This window comes from Epinephelus moara, chromosome 1 (assembly GCF_006386435.1).
Source record: "Epinephelus moara isolate mb chromosome 1, YSFRI_EMoa_1.0, whole genome shotgun sequence".
NCBI classification, from domain to species: Eukaryota; Metazoa; Chordata; class Actinopteri; order Perciformes; family Serranidae; genus Epinephelus; species Epinephelus moara.
In genome coordinates, this window is record NC_065506.1 from 24289762 (window position 1) to 24311802 (window position 22041).

The 22041-nt window shown below is 40.9% G+C and overlaps 1 protein-coding gene across 2 annotated transcripts in view; it reads left to right on the plus strand.

The window, feature by feature from the left end:
* The window catches only part of myo1ea (myosin IEa), a 72416-nt gene that overhangs the window by 1862 nt on the left and 48513 nt on the right, over window positions 1–22041 (plus strand). For both annotated transcript variants that reach the window (XM_050054772.1, XM_050054781.1), the window contains exons 2-4: window positions 18323–18466; window positions 19500–19589; window positions 21482–21576. In XM_050054772.1, coding sequence (XP_049910729.1) covers window positions 18323–18466; window positions 19500–19589; window positions 21482–21576 — 329 coding nt within the window. The remainder of the gene's footprint in view (window positions 1–18322; window positions 18467–19499; window positions 19590–21481; window positions 21577–22041) is intronic.

Here is a 22041-nt window from a genome sequence, read left to right on the forward strand (position 1 = left end):
TCAGCTTGTGGTGCTCAAAGCACCAAAAAAGTACATTAGAAAAACTCAACAGCAATGTCTCTGTCTAGAAGTCATGACCTGGTTACTCAAGACAATCCACAGACCTTGTTGTGAGCAGTTTCATGTAGGAACTACTTTCTTTCTACCAAACTACAGCCGCCAACTGTATCCCCACAAAGGAGGAAGCTCACCTAACACCACTGAGCGAGCTAACGTTACAGCTAAGCAGAGGAGGACCCCATTAATGTTTACATCTTATGCTGTCACAAGCATGAGCCTCTCGTCCATGATAGATGCTCACTTCCTTCTGCATGGTGGTGTGGATGACGGGTGTAGTCCAGTAAAAAGAAAGTAGTTCCTACATGAAACTGTTTACAACAAGGTCTGTGGATTATCTTGAGTAACAGGGTTGTGATTTCTGTAAGGAGATACTGCTGTTGAGTTTTTCAAATGTATTTTTTGGTGCTTTGAGCACTACAGACTGAGTGCCATCTAGCTCCATTATATTAGAGAGAAGGTAGACATCTCTAACACTCAGCAACTCACACCAAAACAATCTACAGACTGATAAATAGCACTATAGTCAAGAGGACATAAATGTACTTTTGCTTTTGGGGTGAACTGTTCCTTTAACATCTAAACTTAAAAAAAAGTTTCAAGACTGGCTTTTAAGAGTTGTTCACAATAAATTAAAGCCTCTCTTGTTTTTGTCTTTACAGATTTTTACAGAGATTAAGGAGGGTGTCAGCTCTTGTAGGGAGTAGAAAAGAGAAAGCAGTCAGATTGTCATCCTAACTGTCTGGAGTAGCAGACAGCAGCATCGCTCACTGGTTCCTTCTCTGCCAGATGCTGAATAGCAAGTCGGCATGACAGCAGATGGTTTGCATTAGTTTCTCCAACAGGGAGGTGCGTACTGAGTAACCCCCATCTCCCTTCATTTCAAAGCTGGCGCTCCACTTTCAGACCAATCACTGCTGTAGAGATTTGCTCAGGAATTCAAGCCCTCTCTCCGAAAACAGGACGAACATCCATTCTGCGGACCTGGGGAACTCGTTAGGCTTGTCGCTGTGGTTCAGTACACTCACACTCCTCTCGATCAGTTCCATACGCCTTCGTTACAGAGCTGCAGCTATGTTTTCAATGCTCCGCTGTTTGTGATGACGGACCTCATGAGTGTTGACTTGTTCTACTGTTGCACTTGTTGTAAATCATTCTGGATGAGAGGCGCATATAAATTGCACATTGTAAATTCAAGTTGTCAGCTAGCATCAAGTTTGTGAGCTTTTCATTTTGTGTGAGTCTACACTCGAGTCCTATCTGGGTTTTATATCTTCGCAACTCTTGTTTTTTTTCCATTTTCAGTGGAAATGCAACATTTCCATTTTTGTTATTATTTAATCTTTGAATTTATTGCGAGCAGATGTGGGACTGTTTTTTCCTGCTTTAGATTATGTTGCACATGAGCACATCCAGTGATGAAAAATATTCATGCAACATCAAAAACCTTTAAAGTCTTATACTGTAGAGATGAATGCCACACTCTAACAATGATTTACTCCATCACTCACCTCATCTTCCTAAATGGCCAACATATTTTACATAAAATAACTCAGGCATGGAGTCATGTATCTTTCCTTCTACTGTGGAACATTTTACAATCTTTAATTGAGTATTAAAGAGCTGCATACTCCTGAACAGTTCCTCTGTACACATGAAGCAAGAAGCTGGATTACTTACAACAAAAGCTGGAGTCATTTCTTCCTTATTTGTTTATTATTGTAAAGTAGCTGTTAGCTATGCCAGATGAAATATCAGAGTCAGAAGTCAAGGGTTTTTTTGTTTCATTTTGTTTTATTCAAAATGAGTTAAACTTAAAGGACGACAAAGCATTATTTCCACAGGAACCAAATACTTGGTGGGTGTTGTCACTTACAGTGAAAGCATTTTCATATTCATGTTTCATCAGTAAGTTGCCCAGACGTGACACAAAGGCCTCTCGTATTCTTGTCAACTGTGAAACATGATATTGATCCCTGGAAGTGGTGAGGTGAGGGGCATCCACTCTCGTTGTGACTCAGTTTGTTTACCGTGTCCCTTGAGCAGTGTGTGTGCTACCACATAGCCAAGAGTACAGAGTAGCTGCACAGTGTGGCTCTGTTTGTATGCATATCTCAATCTTATTATTAAAAAGACTACCAGCAAGGACGACTTGTGGAACCGTCTCATGTTTTCACCGTGAATAATGTGGACAGGATGCATTTACTTCAGCTAATTCACCAAAGGTCATTCGCAAAGGTCGCTGTGGGATGCATTTTGTCAAAATTAACTGGACTTGGCCAATAATTACACGGCTGTAATATTTTGAGGAGTTATCATGGGGTTTAATGACACATCAGCTGAAGTGTGACAACGCTAATCAGATTTTTAGCCATGCTAGCAGCATGGCTATATGAATGGCAGGGTTGGTTGGAGACTCCTAGGACTGGGTATTGATGCTCGATACCTGTTATGGTATCAACCAAAATAACATCGTACCAAGAAGCATCGAAACTTCTTCTCTTGCATTCGATTCTTTTTGTATCCAGCTCTGGGAAAAACAGTATTTGTATGGTTTTGCTTGCAACAGATCACCACAGCGTTCTTCGATTCAATATGACATGTGATACACCCACTACCACAGCAACTATAACCCATATAGTCTGTGGTAGTGGTGAAGTTGAGCCAGTGTATTCATTGGCAGGTCAGCATGCCACCAGACAGTAAATAGTATATCTATACTACATGCCTGTGGTGTCTGGTGGTATTTTATGCAACTGAGTGTTTCCATTCACATGATGGGTATTGAATGAAGTAGAACAAAAGGTATCAAACCTCTATTGGTATTAGTATCACTTTGAGGGCACTGGTGTTTGTAATGGTATCATATCTTTTTTAAACAATACCGAGCGCTAGTTGCTCCAAATGTGGTATTCATGGTGACCAAAGGGTGAATTCTCATGACTGTTGATCCCCTGACAAGTTGACATTTGTGGTTGTCTTAACAACTATTCGATGGACCATCACAAAATTTGCAAGATAGTATTGTTATGGAAAGCATGTTAGCATGCTGGCATGCTGAGCTCAGTGTACCACTGTGCCTAAGTCCAGCCTCACATAAACCTCTAACGCAGGGGTTTAATTCTGTTCTGTTTTTAATTTGTTCATCTTTAAATTGAAATTATGGGTCTCATTAAGCACAACTGTATCTGCAGCTGTTCTGGGTTTGTGTATACTCACTGTTGAGCAGGTGAACATGCCCATCATCCTAGTCTGAGTGGAGTCTGCATTCCAGCAGGTGGAATTGTTTGATAAGAGTTGATGAATTATCTTTTGCATCTTAGCGTCTGTGCTGAAAGTGCTGTAGGGCGTTAAATCAAATTGTCTTTCTCAGCTGTTATTAGATCATTATTTCCAACTCGGTGCCTCAACAGACCACTTCTCTTTTTCCTTAAAGAAGTAATAAAGTAAAGAATAAATTAACTTTGTTATAAATGCTCTTGTCTGTGTCAACATAATCCTGTAAGTGCTGCTCCATGTATCACCCTGTATTGCTTGTTTAGTTTGTTTTCCATGTTCTTAGATCATGAACCGAGTAGTGTCCTGTCATAGCTGCCTATTTGCATGTATGACTTCCCTCATTGGGGACTGGGAACAAGGTCAGACTCTTGCAGCCGTGCTACAGTTATCTGCTTTGATAGGTTCCCATCGTCACATGCCAGCCAGTGTACGGCCTCTGAGTCAGTGGCGGCCCTCTTTATCTGTCCAGTGGAAACCTTATTTGTCTTTATGTTGTCAGATGTAGTCAGTTTGGCCTGTAGATAGCTATTCTTGTAACCTTACTTCCTCATAGACACGCTGTTCTGACTCAAAAGGGGCCTTTTTAATCCAAGGCCTGTTGGAAGGGGTTCAAATGAACATCCTGCAGTGATATCCACAAAAGTTGTAGGCCTACATGTGTATTTTCAGCACCAGACCATGTGGGAAAAAAACATGGCAGACAGAACAAGAACTGAGTCAAAGTTTTTTATAGGCTTGTCAGCTGTTGTGTTTTTCTAGAAAGACATGAAGCAACTGACTGGAAACAAAGTCAAAATTAGCTGGTTTGAATTAGTTGTCTTTTTTCTGGCACATGCCCCATGGCGGGGCTGAGTCAGTGCATTTCTCACAGAGGAATCATACAGTGACGGGAGTGTCAGAATAGTATCATCCTCAACTCGAGGTTATTTTCATCCATATACATGGGTTTTACAGAGTGCTATACATACTATACTGCAGTAGGTCAGCTTAATATAATACTCTGGTTACTTACAGCAGCTAGGGTCACAATAACATTAATATAGCTAAATGCATCATGTACAATATGTACCATATCACATGCCCTCAAGAGGACATTCGCCAGCTCTGTTTTCTGATGATCTGATTGACATGGGCTGCTCATGGCCAAAATCTGAAAAAACTGTCTGTCACAAGTACATTGTGGTATAATCGCAGAAAGTTCTTTTCAAATTATTTTTCTCAAAAACTGTGATGAACAGCAGGATAGAGTCACCCCTGCAGAATATGTTGAACACTACCACAAACAAATAGTGGTTTATGTGAGTTTATTTACATGAATTTAACTAGTAGTAAAAGACTCATTGACATTAAAAATCTTTTATTCCAGGGTGTCCTGGCCAAGACAGGCAGCAGCACAGGTAGCATGGTTGCAGGCATAAAACAAACATGTAACAATTTAAAATGAAAACAGTGAACAAATTAATCCAATGAGTTCAGCTCCCAAAGATTTAGATAACTTTGCAGCTGATTCCATGCCGAGGGGGCAGCATACTTTAACACCCTTTTCCTCCAGCTAAGTATGGACGTATGGGACAGTTAGTCTTGGAAGCGCAGACAGTAACTGCCCATATTTTTTGTAGGATGTAGATCTGTAGGTAAGAAGGAAGCAGTCAAGGACCAGGTGGACAAGGCAGACCTGAGCGCATCAAGAGCAATGAGCAAGGGCTTTAAGATTTGTAATAAATGGTTTAGCTGGACTTAAATTATTTTATTTTAGAAAATGTCACAATGAGAAATAATGTCTCTAATAACAGTAAATGTATGTTAGCAGCTAATATTCCTATTTTGCACCATGTGTCTGTGTCTGTCACTCATTTTCAATTGCTGTTGTGACTAATGAACTCTTGTGTCGTGGATGTCCTTTCACACTTTTCTTATCACCATTTACTTCTGACTGGAATCCAGCTTTTCCATTCCTGCTCTCAGAAAGTTTGTTATTGTTCATTAAAGACAGATAAGCGTTCACAAAACATGTTTTTATTGTCTGTACCGAGGGTACGTATAGAGTTAGGCAAGCAAGCATTTGCGTATTCAGCTCCTTATGTGTGGAATCTTTTGCAGAAGGACTTAAAGTTGCACTCATTGGTTCCTCTCGGCTGTTTCAAAGCACTGTTGCAGGATTTTTCCACACAATCTTCTATATGCTAATGTAACAATGTGTTATAGCTGTCTTTGTAATCATGTGTAGTTGCCTTCTATTGTGTTTTTATGGTTAATTTCTAGTATATATTAACATACTTTTTGGCTTTTCTTTGTAGTAATCTTATTTTATGTTTTATATTGCTTGTTTTAGGGCTTTTTTATTCAGTATTTTTGTTGTATGTTTTCTGTCTGTAACTTATGTTGCTGCTTGTCAGGGCCAGGACACTCTTGAAAAAGAGTTTTTTTCTGGTTGAATAAAGGTTAGATAAAAATAGATAAATTACTGAGCTCAAACTGAAGTCAAACTTTAATTTATTTAAAGACATTCCTTGCCTTCTTCTTTAGATACTCAGGATGAACACATCTGTAAGTGCATTGTGTATTTTTGTTTAACACTTACAGCACTGCTCTTTAATTAGGAGAATTACAGTATGCATCATCAACCGGTGCTTTCTGGCGCTCCTTTCAATGCATACCGGGAGGCAGCGCAGTGATTTTCTGTGCATGCGTTAAACAGCTGAGTCATTCTTTTCTCTACATTATGACTGTATTCCCTTTTGGTGGAGTTGAAAAAGTCAGCGTCATTAAACTCCCATTTGTCATATGTGTGTACCACACCCCTTCACCCGACGAACCTGCAGTAGAAAGCACTAATGCATTTGACATCACATTTATAAATATGCACTCCAAAGCTTTTTTAGTTAGTGTTGTGATGCATTTAATAGTTTTTGAACAAACTAAAAATTCTCTGGAGAACAAGAATTGTTTACTGAAACCACGTATTGTTGGGAAAATGCAGTCTTACTCCGAGGTTAAAGCACAGGGATGGTGTTGTCTGACCTTAGGTGACCTTTCTCACAGGAACACGAGGCACTTTTGACCACTGTCAGCCTTTCAGGGCTGTACTAAAGACCCAAACAGTTCTGGCACACAGCGAAAGAATTCCTATAATTTGGTGTATTTTTCAGAGATATTCCTGGAGGTCTGTTTCAAGTGTATCTTTTATAATAATATCCAGAGATAACAGATTTACAGAAAAAAACGACAGCAAGCAGGAAGCTCTCTTTGAGACCTTTTGTAGACTTTGGTAATCTGCTTTTCTCATGCAGCTGTTTAATAAAGTGAGCAACCACTGTGACTTCTTAGTGCTGATACTAGAGGGCCTATCTGTCCTTGGTACATTATGAAAGGCTGGAGGCATTATTATGTCATCAAAAGCATAAAAAGCTGGGCTATTGACAGCGTCAAAGCCATTTTTGGTGAATTGCTAACAATCTTAAAAAAGAGTTCTTCTCTGAATCCCAGATTCTGTCTTTTCTGCTCAGTTTAATTGTCACAGATCTGATTTTTCTTTTTACCTTTGAAGAAGTGATGGATGCATTAAAAATGATTAATGAGTTGTAGGAAACATGGAAAGCCCTGGCATTTTTGGTGGCATTTTACCAAACCGACGTTTCACTCCGTCAGGCTTCTCCTCCCTCCTTGGTTTCAAACTGAAAGAGTCTGCAGTTTGTGTGTGACGTGTATTTGCATGCATTCAGTCGCTACTAGGGAAGATGCTGGTTTGGATCTCGTTGATTGAAACTTGAGACTGCAGCCCCGTTGTGGCGCATGGCTATGAATGAGTTTCCACTGCAGATGGTTTGTTTACATTCAACCACTACTGAGGCTGCTTTAAAAAGAAAATACAGTGCTTTGTGACATGTCTCTTGTCTAGGATTACAGCTGAATTCCACCCTAAACCACACTGTCTTTGATACTGTCTTTTATTAGCAGCCTTGTTGCTGTTGACATCCATTTAAGAGGTTTCCAAAGTTTTACTTTACTCGGATACTGCCACTGTAAAGCAGAAACTTTGTGTAGCTCAGTCTGAGATGTGTTAAACGTCGTCCAGTATCTGTTTACACTTGATCGTTATGTCCTCTTTCTCTGGGAGGGACGAGGCTCAGCCCTGCCCCGCAGGCACAGCATTATAACATCGTTACAGCCAGCCAGTACTCATGTTACCAAATCCTAGCAGAATAATATATTTCTTCTCATTCTTCCCTTGTGTGTGACCTCGAGCAGCTTAGATCCATAACAGCGTGAGAAATCTAGACATGGAAACAGAGAGCGAGGCTTGTTGGTCTGCATTATTTATACCGCTGTCCCAATTACAAGTGACCACTGTCGCTGTGCAAGTTATGAAGTGCAAAGATGGTTTCTGCTCCCCATAATCATCCACTGAGTGCGCAGCTGTCACTTACAGACAAAAAGTTAAGACTCAAAATCACTCATATTTCACATTTCCTGTAAAGGCTCCATTTACAGGGGCTTTGGCTTCAAACCTTTTTATTTATTGGAGATCCCTGTTAGTACGTGACGATAACTACCAGGTCAGAGCTGCTTTATATGACACGATAACCCTTCCCCAAAGTCTGCTAAATCTTGGGTTGTATCTTGGGTTGTGCTTCGCTTTGACTGACACTGACAAGAGTAATATGTAATAGAGTAAGATGTTCAAAAAGAGGGAGCATATATGTTAAGAGTTTCATATTTAAGGCTGCAGGCTATACATTTCTCCACATATTCAGAACAGACCTTAGAGATGTTTTTCCACAGTCTGTTGGCAGGTGAAGCAACAGGTTGCTTTCTTTCTTCCTCCTCAGTGTGGTGCCGAGCCAACTGTAACTGCATGTCGGTTGCAGTAGCAGAACATGTGGATTTGCTTCTATCTATCTGTCTGTCTGTCTGTCTGTCGTTGGATTGCAACACTGCTATCTATCACAAAATGAACCACTGCCCCAAATCTTTTGAGAATTGATACAATATCAGAAAACATAATATCCTGATACTTAAGTGTAGTGATATTTTTTTACACCCTTACTTCAGTGTAAATTTATCAGCACTTACAGTTTAGAGAGAGTTGTGCAGAAACGTTTTTCTGCTCTGTGTAATTCAGTTTGGATTTACTCTTTAATCAAGTTCCAGCCTCATCTGGAGTTTTCAGCATCATTTTACAGGAGGATCCTACTGTGTGTGTGTGTGTGTGTGTGTGTGTGTGTGTGTTTGACCTTAATGAGCATCCCATCCCTCAGAAAGTTCAGACCGGATCAGACTGCCTCACACTGTTGGTCATTGCTCCTCTGACACACACACACACACACACACACACACACACACAGAGGCACACAGACACACACTTTCTCTCTCGCTCTCTCTCTCTTCTACTACTCTGCCTCTCATCATTGTTTATCTTCTCCCTCTTCGCTGGAAAGGCCAGCCATCTCAGTCAGCAGTTTTATCTGCATCTGGTCCGATTCCACGCGGTGAGTGATCTTGGACAAAGTGCAAACGCAAGCAACAGAGACCAGGTGGAAATGTTGTTTAGAGAGTAATACCTCCTTAAGCTCTGTTTAGTTTAGATCAAACCAGATATGTTTTGGATTCCAACGAGGAGTAGGGGGAAAAAATCAGTCAAAATCAACCCACACATTACTGGCGTGAATGTGTTGGAGCTGTTCCCTGACCTCTTTTGGCACAGTTCAGGAGTGGACAGTCTCGGTTGATATTATAGCCTCTTTGTTAGTTTGTAATAGTGTCCTGTTGTAGCCCTAGACAAAAACATCACATCTTAACTGTTTGACCAGTGTTTTTGTGTGTTGCAAACAGTTTACCTCGAATTATTTATACACAGTTCTTTTTAGGACACCATTTTCTGAAGCATACTATATTTTTTTAGATCACAATGAACTTACAGAGGTTTTAGAGTTTCTTGAGATTGGTAATCTATCAACGCAGACATTTGGGTGCCTTTTTTTGTTATAACAGATAACACCATGTGGGTGTGTGATGCCAAGGTTGCCAGCAGGGACTGTTTTGAAAATTAGTCCTTGTTGGTGCATTCAAGGAAGCTCAGAAATCTGATAAGTAGGGAGTAATCTTCAAAAAGTATTCACAGGGCTTCTAAGATTTACATTTGTTGGAAAAGTAAAGCCAAGTAGACGAAAAATAAGTGAACATCATGAAATGTGAACTTGGTTGTCCTCAGGTTGGAGATTTCCCAGAAATATTTCAATCTGTCAGTGAGGATAGGTTTTCCACACAGTTGCTGCTCACAGCTACAGAACATACCGTGTGACAATTATGTCAAAAAATTGTCAAACAAAATAAATCGGACTCCGTTTTCACTATGATGGATTATCTGTCACAAGCTGTGTGTGGATTTCCATACTGAACTGACATGAACTGCAGGCAGTGACTGCCTTGAGGGTTGGAAATTAATAAAACAACCTTATTGTATACTTTGGAAAATGGTCGTCAGTAGCGTAAAGAATACATGACTTGCAGTAAATGAGCTAAAACACACAAAATCTCTGGTATGGTCCTGAAGTGTTCTGCCTGCTTGCTGCATCAAGACTAAATATTTTTCTGTCAGTATATCATGTGCAGATTTGTTAGAGGTCACGCCACATGGTGCTCTCCAACATGCATTGAGGAAGAACTGTTTTGTGATGTGAAAAGCTGAGCTGAGCAAGATAAAGCATGACAAAGTTGTAAATCGGGGGTGCCCCATTGGATGCACAAAGGCTGTGTCCTTGCTGCATACCTTCTCCCCTCTCTCTGCCCTTTTCACGCTATATCTGTCCTATCAAATACAGGCAAAATGTCTCCAAAAGTCAAAATGATCAGACAAATTCCCCATCACAGCATTTCCCATACATTCACTTCTCCACTTAAAGGTCCAGTGTGTAGGATTTAGTTGGATATATTGGCAGAAATGGAATATAATGTAATAACTCACATTTTTACATTGCCCAACATAGTTGGAAGCCTCTTCGCGACGAGTAGCGTTGGAAAAACACTTATTTTTTAACATGAAACTGCTTTATTCAGTGTTTTACCGATTTAAATCACCAGTTCCATTTGTTTTGAGAGTTAGAGACCTCTATGGATAATTTGGCTCCTGGTTAAAACCAGCTGAATGTCTCGATCTTAAGGTATCAGGGGAAAAAAGGTGAGCTCATATTAGCAGGTGCTAGGTCAATGACCCATCTCCAACATGCCAAACAGCATCAGAAAAACACTGATGTTTTATTGTGAAACTGCTTTATTCAGTGTTTTTACCTGTTTAAATCACCTGGCCCATTTGTTTTGGAAAGAAGGAGACTCTGTGGATAATTCTGCTCCTGGTAAAAATCTCCTGAACGTCTGGGTCGGAAAAAGGTGAACACACGCCCCCTCTCTGAAATGCCAAATATCATTGGAAAAACACTGATTTGTAACGTAAAACTGCTTTATTCAGCATTTTTACTGGTTTTTTATCACCTAGTCCGTTTGATTTGGAGAGAAAGAGAACAATGTGGATAATTCGGCTCCCAGTAAAAACCTCCTAAACAATGAACACTAAAGGAAATTCTAACTGGGAAAAGTTTCACATGGTTGCAATCTGCAGTCCCCACTACTAGATGCCACTAAATCTCCCTCAACCTCACACACTGCTCCTTTAAAGAGCAGTGTTTTTACTGTGATTACAGAGGCGACTCTTTTGTGTTTCACATTTGGACCACAGATTTGGCTGTTAATGCTAAAAATGCTTCAGACTCTGCAAAGCCCATTACGAAAATTACAAAATGTGGGTATAAATTAGAGCATTTATAAAATTCCTTAAGGTTACCAAAACAAAACAAAAAACAAAATGAATTTATAGGACTGAGAGTCTTTTGGAAACTCTTTGGACTCATCCGCCATGACTGGAATTACCCTTAATTTGTGCTTTAATTTGTGGCACATGTTTACACAATTAGATTACTGGGGTCTTTGTCCTGAACTCTTTCACCAGCAACTTTTTCATAACACAGTTGTTGGTGTTACTGATAATAATTTGGATATAGCTGTCAAACTGAATCTCCGCTGTGGGCCAGGTAATCATTGCCCTACATCCACAGCCATCTGAAAGAGAGCCTCATCTTTTCTTTGACCACCACTTTCTCGACAATAGATTATTATTTTTTTCCACAGTCAACACAACTGTAAAAACATGCACTGTATGTGTGTATTGTCAAAGCTACTGTATAATCTTTGAAAATTGTCTGTAAGAGTGGAGCATTTTTGGAACATGACATTTGAAGGCAGTGTTGACTTTAGAAATCAGGTCAGGTATGCTGGTACATGGTGGCACTGCTAATCTAATACATAAGGGCTTATCAGACATGGGGTCTCTCCTAAAGCAGTCCGCTCCAGGCCAAAGTCCAAGTCGCATCCACTCAAATGCTTTGGGCATTTTCCTGTAGTTGTGTTCAGTGTATGAGCTTTAAGTCTGCTTTGTAGCACTAAGAAGATTCTTAAGCCAGATTTAGCTTCAGAGGCTTCAGCATGTCCTGCAGTTTGCTTCATTAAAAATGTCTTTTCTAATCTGATGATGACAACCAGGAGACTCGTTGTCCTGTACAAAATTTCGACAAGTATTCATTTTACCTTCACCACATGTCGTGAGCTTTATTTTCCTCAGTTATTTGCTTTTGTGGAAGTTGTGTGATTTACGGTGCGGAGTGATTAACGACTATAGTTGCTTCTTATTTTAGAGTAGAGGAATTTGTTCTCATGGCTTCCCTCCAGATTTGCCTCAGAGAGCAGAGCAGAAATGTAGTCCTTAACACATGGTGGACTGTGTGTCAGATGCTGGTGTGGAAAAGGAGGACGGCACAGAAGGGAGAAATGAGGGGAAAAGTGCCGCTTATGATACTGAATCAAACCCAGCCATTTCCTGTACCCCCGCGCCAGAGCTGCTCAGTACTCGCCATATATGGTAATGGTATTTGCATGAAGGGAAACCCTGGGCTTATGGATCAGGACTGGTATTGAAATTCCTTTGTATTTAACTTCTGGGAAAAGGTCTGGTCCTATAGTTTGATTTGTCGAAAGGAAAACTAATCACGTTTAAACTTGTCTTACATTTCCATTAATAACAGTTGTTACAGTATTCGTGAATATATCAAATTCTGATCAAATGATCTGATCTGATCAAAGCTGCCTCTAAACACATCATAATCAGTGATGTCAGATGCTTGGTGTGTATGTTGTCGTGCTTAGGAGGAAGTCTGTGGCTCCATGGTGATGTGTTGTTATGGCCACCATAGTTGTGCCAGATGTCCCTTGTGTGTGTGTGTGTGTGTGTGTGTGTGTGTGTGTGTGTGTGTGTGTGTGTGTGTGTGTGTGTGTGTACACTTATGCAGCTCCACCACAGGGCTCCAGTAACACAATCTGAGACAATGGGATTTCTTGTCATAAAACCTATAAACTACATCTAATTGTGTTGTGTGTTGTGATTTGTTTGGAGGATTACTGGTTTTAAATGAATGGACTTTGGCTCTGTTTGTAACCGGTAACACGCATACTTGGTCTGCTTTGGCACTTCTTCTTTGTGAGGGAATCTTTGAGTTCTCGCCTGTACTTGTGCTGTGTTAACGATGCCAACAGGAGTGTATGCTCTCCACAGTTATTAAACCAGCATGTAATGAAGAATTTAGGGTGATATTACATTACTTTTGAACAGAAGGTTGTTTCTGTGTTGTTGGAAAATTAAGGTCCACCATGTTTTAGTAACTAACATTATACAATGGTAACATTAAACTGGCCATACTAACACTAATGTAATGCTAGACTTTACTATGTTCAAGGCAGAGCTGAGGACTATTCATGACCATTCATGACTTTAAGTGTTGCTGACGGTGAAGCTAGAAAGACAGGGGAGCTGTTACAGTTGTCTCTTGTAGGTAGCACTGTGTCCAGACCAGGTACAGCAGTCGGCCTGCCAATACCTCAGCTGCTGACTACGTCCATTATTTACACCGTCTATGTGAAATGCCAACTAAACTGGCATACTAACGCTAACTTAATGTTAATGCTAGCTCGCTCTGTCTGGTGTGGTTTAGCTGGTGCTGTTCCTGTGTTCAATGTCGCCGATGGTGGAGACGGAAAGACAGTCAAGCTGTTACAGTGTGGGAAGGAGAGGCCAGTTGTCTCCTGTAGGTAGCAAGGTGGGAATAACATTAGAAAGTGAGCCAGCCACCACTGTTTCCAGGCCAGGTACCTCAGCCGCTGACTACATCCATTATTTACAAAGACATTGTCAAATGCCATTGCTCTGGGTTGGTGATTGGATCTGACTACCAACTGAAGATCGTAGTTATTTGATGACCTGGGAATTAGACTCAGCAATCACCTATCTTTCCTCAGAACTGCATACTAAACTTGAACTGCTGTGCTTCATGTACAGTATGTGTCCGGCGTAGTGTAGTACTGCCTAAACAAATATGTCCATGTTCCCCTTGCAGGCATTAGTAAAGATGCATTGTATGCTTATACAATGTCTGCATACTTCAGTAACATTACAGTGTTACTGTAGGTTTAATATAAGAGTTAGTGAGCAGCCACTAACTCAGTGTTTAATTACAGTGTTGGCCAAATTACAAGAAATCCGGGACTCAGTAAAACATTTAGGAAAAGTGTAATATCTTCAGTATTTGCCAGATTCATAAAAGTACATTTGATGGTAATATAAAGGAGCATTTTCATGAATAGTAACTGATTCAAAACGTGGCGCAGAACAGAAATCTTTGTAGGGGAAGTGATCCTCCACCCCTATTACAATCACTTGAGCATATCGACCCTCAACCTCTGGCTGCTCGGTGCTGCTCGGCAGCCAGCAGCAAAGGAGAGGGGTTGTTTCAGGCACCTCCCAGACGTCTTTGTGCGTATGAGAGCAGCCTTCCTTGCCTGTGCAGCTACTCCCTTAGTTCACTGCTGTAAGTAAGAATATTTTCTTAGTCTTCTTGCCTCATTAAACAAGGCCTGAGTCAAAACAGATGAAACAACCTTAAGAATATTTGACGTTTACCTCCTACGTCTCCAGCTTATTACCTCTCCCTTCTTGAATCTGCACACTTTCATTCCAGACATAGCAGAGAGAGGTTAAATATAGCATGTTCAATTGTTTTCACTCTGTGGTCAGGCCAGCACTCTCTCTTAATGTCTGCTTTTAGAGAAAAGGGTTTCGTCTGTCAAAGTACTACTTTTAATAAGTAGGTGTCAGCAGAGGGGTAGCTAGTAATTGCCTGAATGTGAAGAGCGTTTAAGTTCATGAGTGATACAAAGAACAGTAAACACAGACTCAACGTCCACATCCACATTCTTCAGTCCAAATACTTTACATTTAGCCTGAAACTCTGTTTTGCCTTAACTTTTGCCTTATATGGGATGTACTTAACTTGCGTAATACTGTCATTTTGTGTCCCTATATTGTAACTATAATACCTCTACTTCTGTCTACTCTGTATAATTGAAACCTATTGGATGTCTGTTCATCCTAAAAGAGGGATTTTCTTCTTTGTGGCTTATCTTAAGGTTTCTCCCTTTTTACCTTTTTTTTAAAGCTTTCCTTATTTTCTGTCTTACACAGTGTTATGTCAGATTATGTCGCATTAAACATGGACAGAGTTTGAAACAATAAAGTAAACATAAGTAAAACCCTGTGAGCTTCAGACCATTGTGAATACTCTGTTTCCAACATTTTTTTCAACTTTTGAGAGAAGCTGACGTAAGCTCGTCATAGATTTCTTTACGTAGTCTACACTGCTACATGTAGCTACATGCTAATGTCAGGGAAACACGTAAACTTGGTTGTCGATGTTATTTATTGCGCCCAGATTTTGGATCTTATACCTATTGGAACATATCTGGTTGTAAAGATTTTGGTTTAGAAGTGTCTATTGGTGATTTTTCACAGAAGCAAGTGCCGCTATACTCCATGACAGTTATTCCCCTAGTTCTAATGATGGTGGTGAAATGCAGAGACACGGGTGACCTGAAAACACTGACCAATCAGAGCAGACAAGGCTTCATCAGGAGATGGGCTTCAAGAGACAGGCACTAAAATGGAGCACAGGTGTTCCAGCACAGACTCTATGATGAAAATAAAGTGTTTTTTTAAACATTAAGGGTGTAAAGGTGTGCTAGTAGAAACTCAAAATACAAGTATGAACCTGAAAATGAGCACACTAGGTCCCTTTAAGAGTTTTGCCTTCTCTGAATCTAAATTCAACCTCAACAGATTCATCACAACATGCGTTTGCATCTCCAACCTCCTATCAAATGTTCCCCCTCTCCTCCCACTCATTGTCAGGAGGTGTTTGTGTCTCTGAGAATGACATCAGCCTGTCATCGTTGCTAAGGAGGGAAGGAAGTCAGCATCTCCCTCTGCCGCACCTAAAAAGCCATAAAACATGTTAATGGGTGTGATCTGGAGAATTAATCAAGCTACAATTTGCTGCTTCCCTCCTGAGGGGGGGAATACTCGCTGAACTGGGGTGAAAAGCTGTTAACATTCCTTGCCATCTCCCATGCTATGACCGAGTCTGTAAAGTGGTTTTAATTTTGCTGTTGTAAAGAATAAAGTCACCCTGGAGGATATTAAAAGCTCGCTGGCCCTCCTCCTCTACTAAGTAATTAAGAGTTAATTACTAAATGCACAATGACTTTCCACTGGTTTATTTTGAGCTGTGGTGTTACTTTGTGGATCGAGGTTTTGCTCTTTGCTGCCTTTGATTCATCTGCTTAATATCTGTGAGATTGACTCACCATGTTTACTGTTGTTTTACACACAGTTGCTATTTGTAGATTGTTTCCACTGAACTACTGAAGTTTATGTTAATCAGTGGAAGTTCAGACTGTTGTATGTATTTTGCGTATTTTAGGCTATATGCTATATAATATTGAAATCATTAAGACCCAACAACCTATTTAAACATAAACATAAAGAAGGAAGCAGAATACAGTTGAGGTTGTAAGCGTATTCTTGACATTGGAAACAGCAGTTTAAAAAAAGAAATCTAACCACAAAGTCCATTTAAGATCCGTCCTGGATCATTTTACTAAAAGCCAAAAAATATCAACCTCACGGTGGCGCCAGAGGAAAAATCAGGGGATCACCATAGTCAGTCGGATATATCCTCTGGGCACCATGAAGGTATACACAATTTCATGGCATCCAGTATTTGTTGAGATTAGGGATGTCAACGATTAACGTTTAATCAGCTAATCGCTAAGGATGTTTTTGACCAGTTAGGCCATGCATGTTGGTCTATAGGTTAGTTCTGCTACTCCTCAGTTTACTGCGCCAACTAGGTCAGGTGGGGGGTTAGGTAGCGGCACTGCTCATGCAGTGATTACTGCTAGTAATGCCATCCTGACCCGACACCGTTGCTGTGAAGACATTGTGCCCATCTTCCGGTCTCCCCTCAGCTCGCCGCAGTGAGTTAGCAGCTCAATTCTGAGCAGTAAAACCACCCTAGCATTGTTAACTATGTTCTCACTTTTAGCTTTTTCAGCAACCAGCGGTAATTGAACAGAATGAGCGGGGTCGCTAGCTTCCTCCCACCTGACTCAGGTACAAATTTGTGAATCCTAGGATAGTGATGGCCTGCTTTACTCTGCCTTACTCTGCCTCTGATTGGCTTACCCTGACACCCCTCTTGCCTAAACCTTACCAATCCAACCAATAAAGGCAACAAGTACTAGCCAATCATAGGGAGTGTAGGGTGGAGTATTCCTTCACTATCCTAGAATTCTCAAATTTGCAACCCTGGAGGTGCACAGTGCAGCGTGGCCAAGGCTAACAGCTAATCAGCGGAGAAAGGAGAATTGGTTGTTGGATCTACTTTTCGGTATATTAACGTGGCTAACTGGCTGTCTTTCAGCAAAACCAACAAAAAATGAATTAAATGGCAAGAAATGTACACAACAACACACTGAAATGCGGTGCCAAAGCTCTCACTGAGTCAGTTGAGCACAGACATAAAGGAAAGGCCTCTTGTATTTAATGTCATTTTGTGTGGTTTTTTTAAGTTAAAGGTTAATGTTTGACAGGCTATCAAAAGCAAAATTGACCGAAACTGACATCCCTAGCTGAGGTAGCCTATTTCAGCCTGGACCAAAGTGGTGGCTGGCTGACAGACTGATGTTGCCATCCAAAGAGCCATTTTTCTTGCATGGCTAAAAATACAGATAAATATTTGTTTTTAAAAGAGTATATTATCCATACACTTCTGCTACACACAGTACAGTATCTTGCTGTTGAAGTGTGGCTGACAAAATCCTGTTTTTTTTAGTCCTTTTTTTAAGACGTTATTGTTTAGATTGCCACTCTGCTCCTTCCTCTCCCCACACTTCCTCACTAAAGAGGGAGGAAGTCAAGAGTTAACTTGTGTGTTGACTAATGTTCTGGATGCTCTCTGCGGCTTTGAGTGGTTCTCCGTCCAGGAGAAAGAGACTCACTCCTTGCAGCACATTGTGACCCTCGTCCACAGTAGCCAGACAACACTGACTCATAGCGCATGATGAATGACCTCAGTTCTCCGGAGACTCACTCAGCTAAAACAAAAACAGGAATGTAGGGAGAAACCAGATCATTAGGATGTGGATAAAAGTTGGGTCAGAGCATCTTTAACACTTGGACAAATAACACAAAGCACTTCTGGGAATCTGACCTTGCACTATTTCCAAGTAAACACAGCTCATTGTGCTGTCGGGATCAGAAAATGTGCACACTTGACTTTTTGTTGCTGTGATAATAACCATTTTTCCCTCAGCTTTCATTTGTGTGATAAAACCACACTACCTCAGCCTCAGTGTGCTGTAGAGCCTCAGTCCATTCATGCAGCAGTGCGTCTGTGTCACCTTGATGTCAGACTCTCGATTAGTCCACGCCATCTCATTGTGTCTTTCTGAGCGAACTAACAATGTACATTGTGTGTGTGTTTTGTTGCAGGGGAGCCGGGGGCACTACCGGTACCACTGGCAGAGCCACAATGTCAAACTCAGTGGAGTGGACGACATGGTGCTGCTCAGCAAGATCAATGAGGACGCCATCGTGGACAACCTCAAGAAGAGATACATGGATGACTACATCTTTGTATCCTTTGCTCACCATCGCAGTTCACATCCCGGCGAGAAATAGCTGAGCACCGTCTCATCCCTGCTTTTCCCAGAATAGCTGAATGGTCATTCACAGTGTTATTGTAGCAGTGAGTAATAGGTCAGTGCTGGGAGGTAACGCCTTCCCCCGGAGACTCTGCTGTGTGCAGGGGGCAGAGGGCCTCTCTGTTGCGTACCTCCACCCAAATCTCCAACTCCTTCCTGCTCCTTCACCAAAATCTTTTATCTCACTGTAGTGCAAAATGTGAACAAAATATGGCTGAAATCTACTTTTGAATCAGAGCATTGCTGCTATCTTTTTTGAGCATCCGTAATTCCTGATTGTGGTGGTGATTTAAAAATGGTGAGCAGTCATTTTCATTCAGTGCATCGCACAAATGCTAGGTTTAGGTTTCTAAAGTGCAGCTGTGGCCACGCACACATATAAGCTGCTCATGACGTGAAATGAGTTGATGAATGGATGAATAAGCCCTTTCACGAGCAACGCTTTGCAGCTTATTACATAAACTTGGTCCACGCTCTGGCAGTGCTCAGGATTATGAAGTTTAGTAAAGGCTGGCACTTTTAGTTTCGACATCTCTGAGTCAGGCCTTTGATTTGGGTCAATAAATAGCCCTAACTGTGAGGTCTCCTTGCCAAGCCTGTGGGTCACTGTAGGCCACCCACAATAACAGCTTTATTTGCCTCGAGCGGCGTTTTGGCTTCAGGGCATAAAACCTCACAGTGTTGCATGGCCGATCTATTCTCTGTCATTCGTAAGCACTGGATACTTCTTTTGCCTCAGGCCTGATCACCAAATACTCCACTGCTGCACTGTTGCACTCTCTTGACGTCATGGCAGCTTAGTCAGTTCTTTCCTTGCAATGTATGTAATGTAATACAAATGTTAAAGGGGGACATTTTAGATTTTATACACAACTTTTGCACTTCAAATAAGAGGTGATTTTAATTTGGTGTTTGTTTTTTGCTGATTTCTTCCCTGTATGATCTTTAACATATAACCCTGTCAGACATATATTGGTCCTGTGCTCATCTCCGTCAACCCTTTCAAGCAGATGCCTTACTTTGGGGAAAAAGAAGTTGAGATGTATCAGGGCGCAGTAAGTAGAATACTACGTGACCTACGAACACATTTTAAATGTCTGAAAGATTCAGACCGGAAAACTGACTTCATGCTGTAAAAGTACTGATGTGTCTGGGGGTTTGAGATGGCAACAGTCTGAAGGACAAAGGCTTTGAAATGAACTGGGTTAGCTGCAGTGCGAAGTTTCCAGCGGGCTGGCACAGATGTTGCTGTCAGAAACTTGACTCAAGCATTGAGAAGGCTTGGCAGTACCTTCACAGAACAGCCTGTTCGAGTCTGCCTCCTCTCTTGGCCGGCCTGCCGAGAGTGGGCTTGTCTCCTTAAGCCACACTGAAAGACTCCTAATATCCTAACTGACTGTGAAAACACTCAGCATCACACATGCCAGATTTAACTGTTTGGCAGATCGTAGTTAGGTGCACTGGGTTCAGGTTGTTATCAGCTCAGACTACAGGGGAAAGTTAAAGTATGGGTAAAGCAAAATCTTTATGAACACATTATACATGTTGGAAAATACTTGTTGAAGATGTGAAAACACTGGAAACTGTGTAGTACTGAAATGTGGAGTCAGACTGTTAAACTGTTTTTCACCATTTCCGTGTCCATGACTTTTTGGCGGGCCAGATATCATGGCTTGATGACGCGCTGGAGCCATCCTTAACATCCCCTCCCCCACTATATAAAACCTAAGTTACTGCTAATGTTAAAGCGCATCAGTGTCGTTTCAGTCCACAAGTTCGCTTAGCTCTTTCAGTCTAATAAACCCACAAATCAACAACTCTGTTAAATGCAACAATCATATATACATAAGTAAAAAAAACCCGTCACTTAAGTCTTTCAACCTGAATCAGCTTCCTGGCCTGCCAGCAGTTACTGCCCACTGCTGTGGGTGTGTGCTCTGTGCTAATGTTAGGTGCTGTTAGCTGCTGATCAAGGGGTCATCACCGAGTGGTGGCAATCCTTTTTTGACTCTGGGAGTGTGTGATTTACTAACCACTGTTTGTGCTACTAGGTCAGTCCTGCTAACAGGAGTCTCTTGCTCCGCAGTGGCTCGCTCTTTGGCTCAGCGCCTTCACGATTTTTTCGTCAGTCATTCAAACTTGGCTGGGGGCCAATAACATATTTTTCTTTGGTGTGACAAACTCAGAGCACACATTTATTTTTGCTTTACCCAGACTTTAAGATTTGTTTAGAATTTTTTAAAACAATCAGAAAGATACAGACTTGGACACTCAGTTGGTGGGTAACAGATTTGGCATTCATAACCTGTCCTATTTTGTGCAAATCAGTTCGGACTTTTCACAGACTTAGAAATAAGTCGTCATGGCCAAAGTGGGATTCATATATACATTATTCTTTTTTGATTATCAATAAATCCAACAAAAAGACCAAAACTGACCATATATTAATACATCTCTGAATACATCCCAACTTCTTCTCTACCTGTCTGTGTTAGGTAATTTCCTAAGACACTGGGCACTGTAGTTTTTAGCAGGAGTAAGTAGTGAATTTGTTGAGGACTATTATGAGCAGATTGATACATATTTTGTGCTCTAGTGAGTATTTAAGGCAGCAGGATTCTGTATGTTGGATTTTATGAAAATAAAGTAGAGTGTCCATGTTCATCATAATGCCAAAATATGTATAACAGTGTGGCTAAATGATTTATTTTATATTTTTTGACAACAATAATAAAGACTAATAAGATGCATTAGACTTTGACTACATAGACTACTTTGACTATTGTTGGTTTTGGTCTTTTTGTTGGATTCGTTAACAATATGAAAAATATATAGTATGTATCCTTGAAAGTGTTCCTGGCTTTGGTTCTGGATGAACAACCTCTACAAAGTTTTCCAAATGCTGTTTGACCACTGATTTTAATTAAATTCTCTTGTCAACTCTCAGGCTCAGTATGAGAACCCTCCTCACATCTACGCTCTGGCAGATAACATGTACAGAAACATGATGATTGACAATGAGAACCAATGTGTCATCATCAGGTAAGGAAACTATATTCACGTATCATTCTCCGCCTTCTTTACACACCCTGAACTAATGGCATGTGACAAACCAAAACTGACTGTGTGCTCATTTTGTTACATCATCACCAGGATGAGAGAGAGAGTGACACAAGGCCTGGAGATAGTAATCTGTACAATGTGATCTGTGAGGTGTTATGACAGCCTCTGCAGCTCGAGATAATGTCTGGGAGGGGAACGGAAGAGAACAGGTTCCACCACATCACTGGGTACAGCTGATTGACTGAGGGTGACGTGTTTGGTGTTTTTCCATCATATCACTCTTGGTCTCAGTGAAATGCAAATAAAGGGAGAAAATGCGTTAATATCCAAATGTGAAACAATGCAGAGTTAACGGCTGGATCTAGCCTCAGTGCAGGATGTAAGATGGAAACAAAGCATCAGATATTGCGTCTATTTTTAAAGAACTTCCTGGTTTAAAGAAAA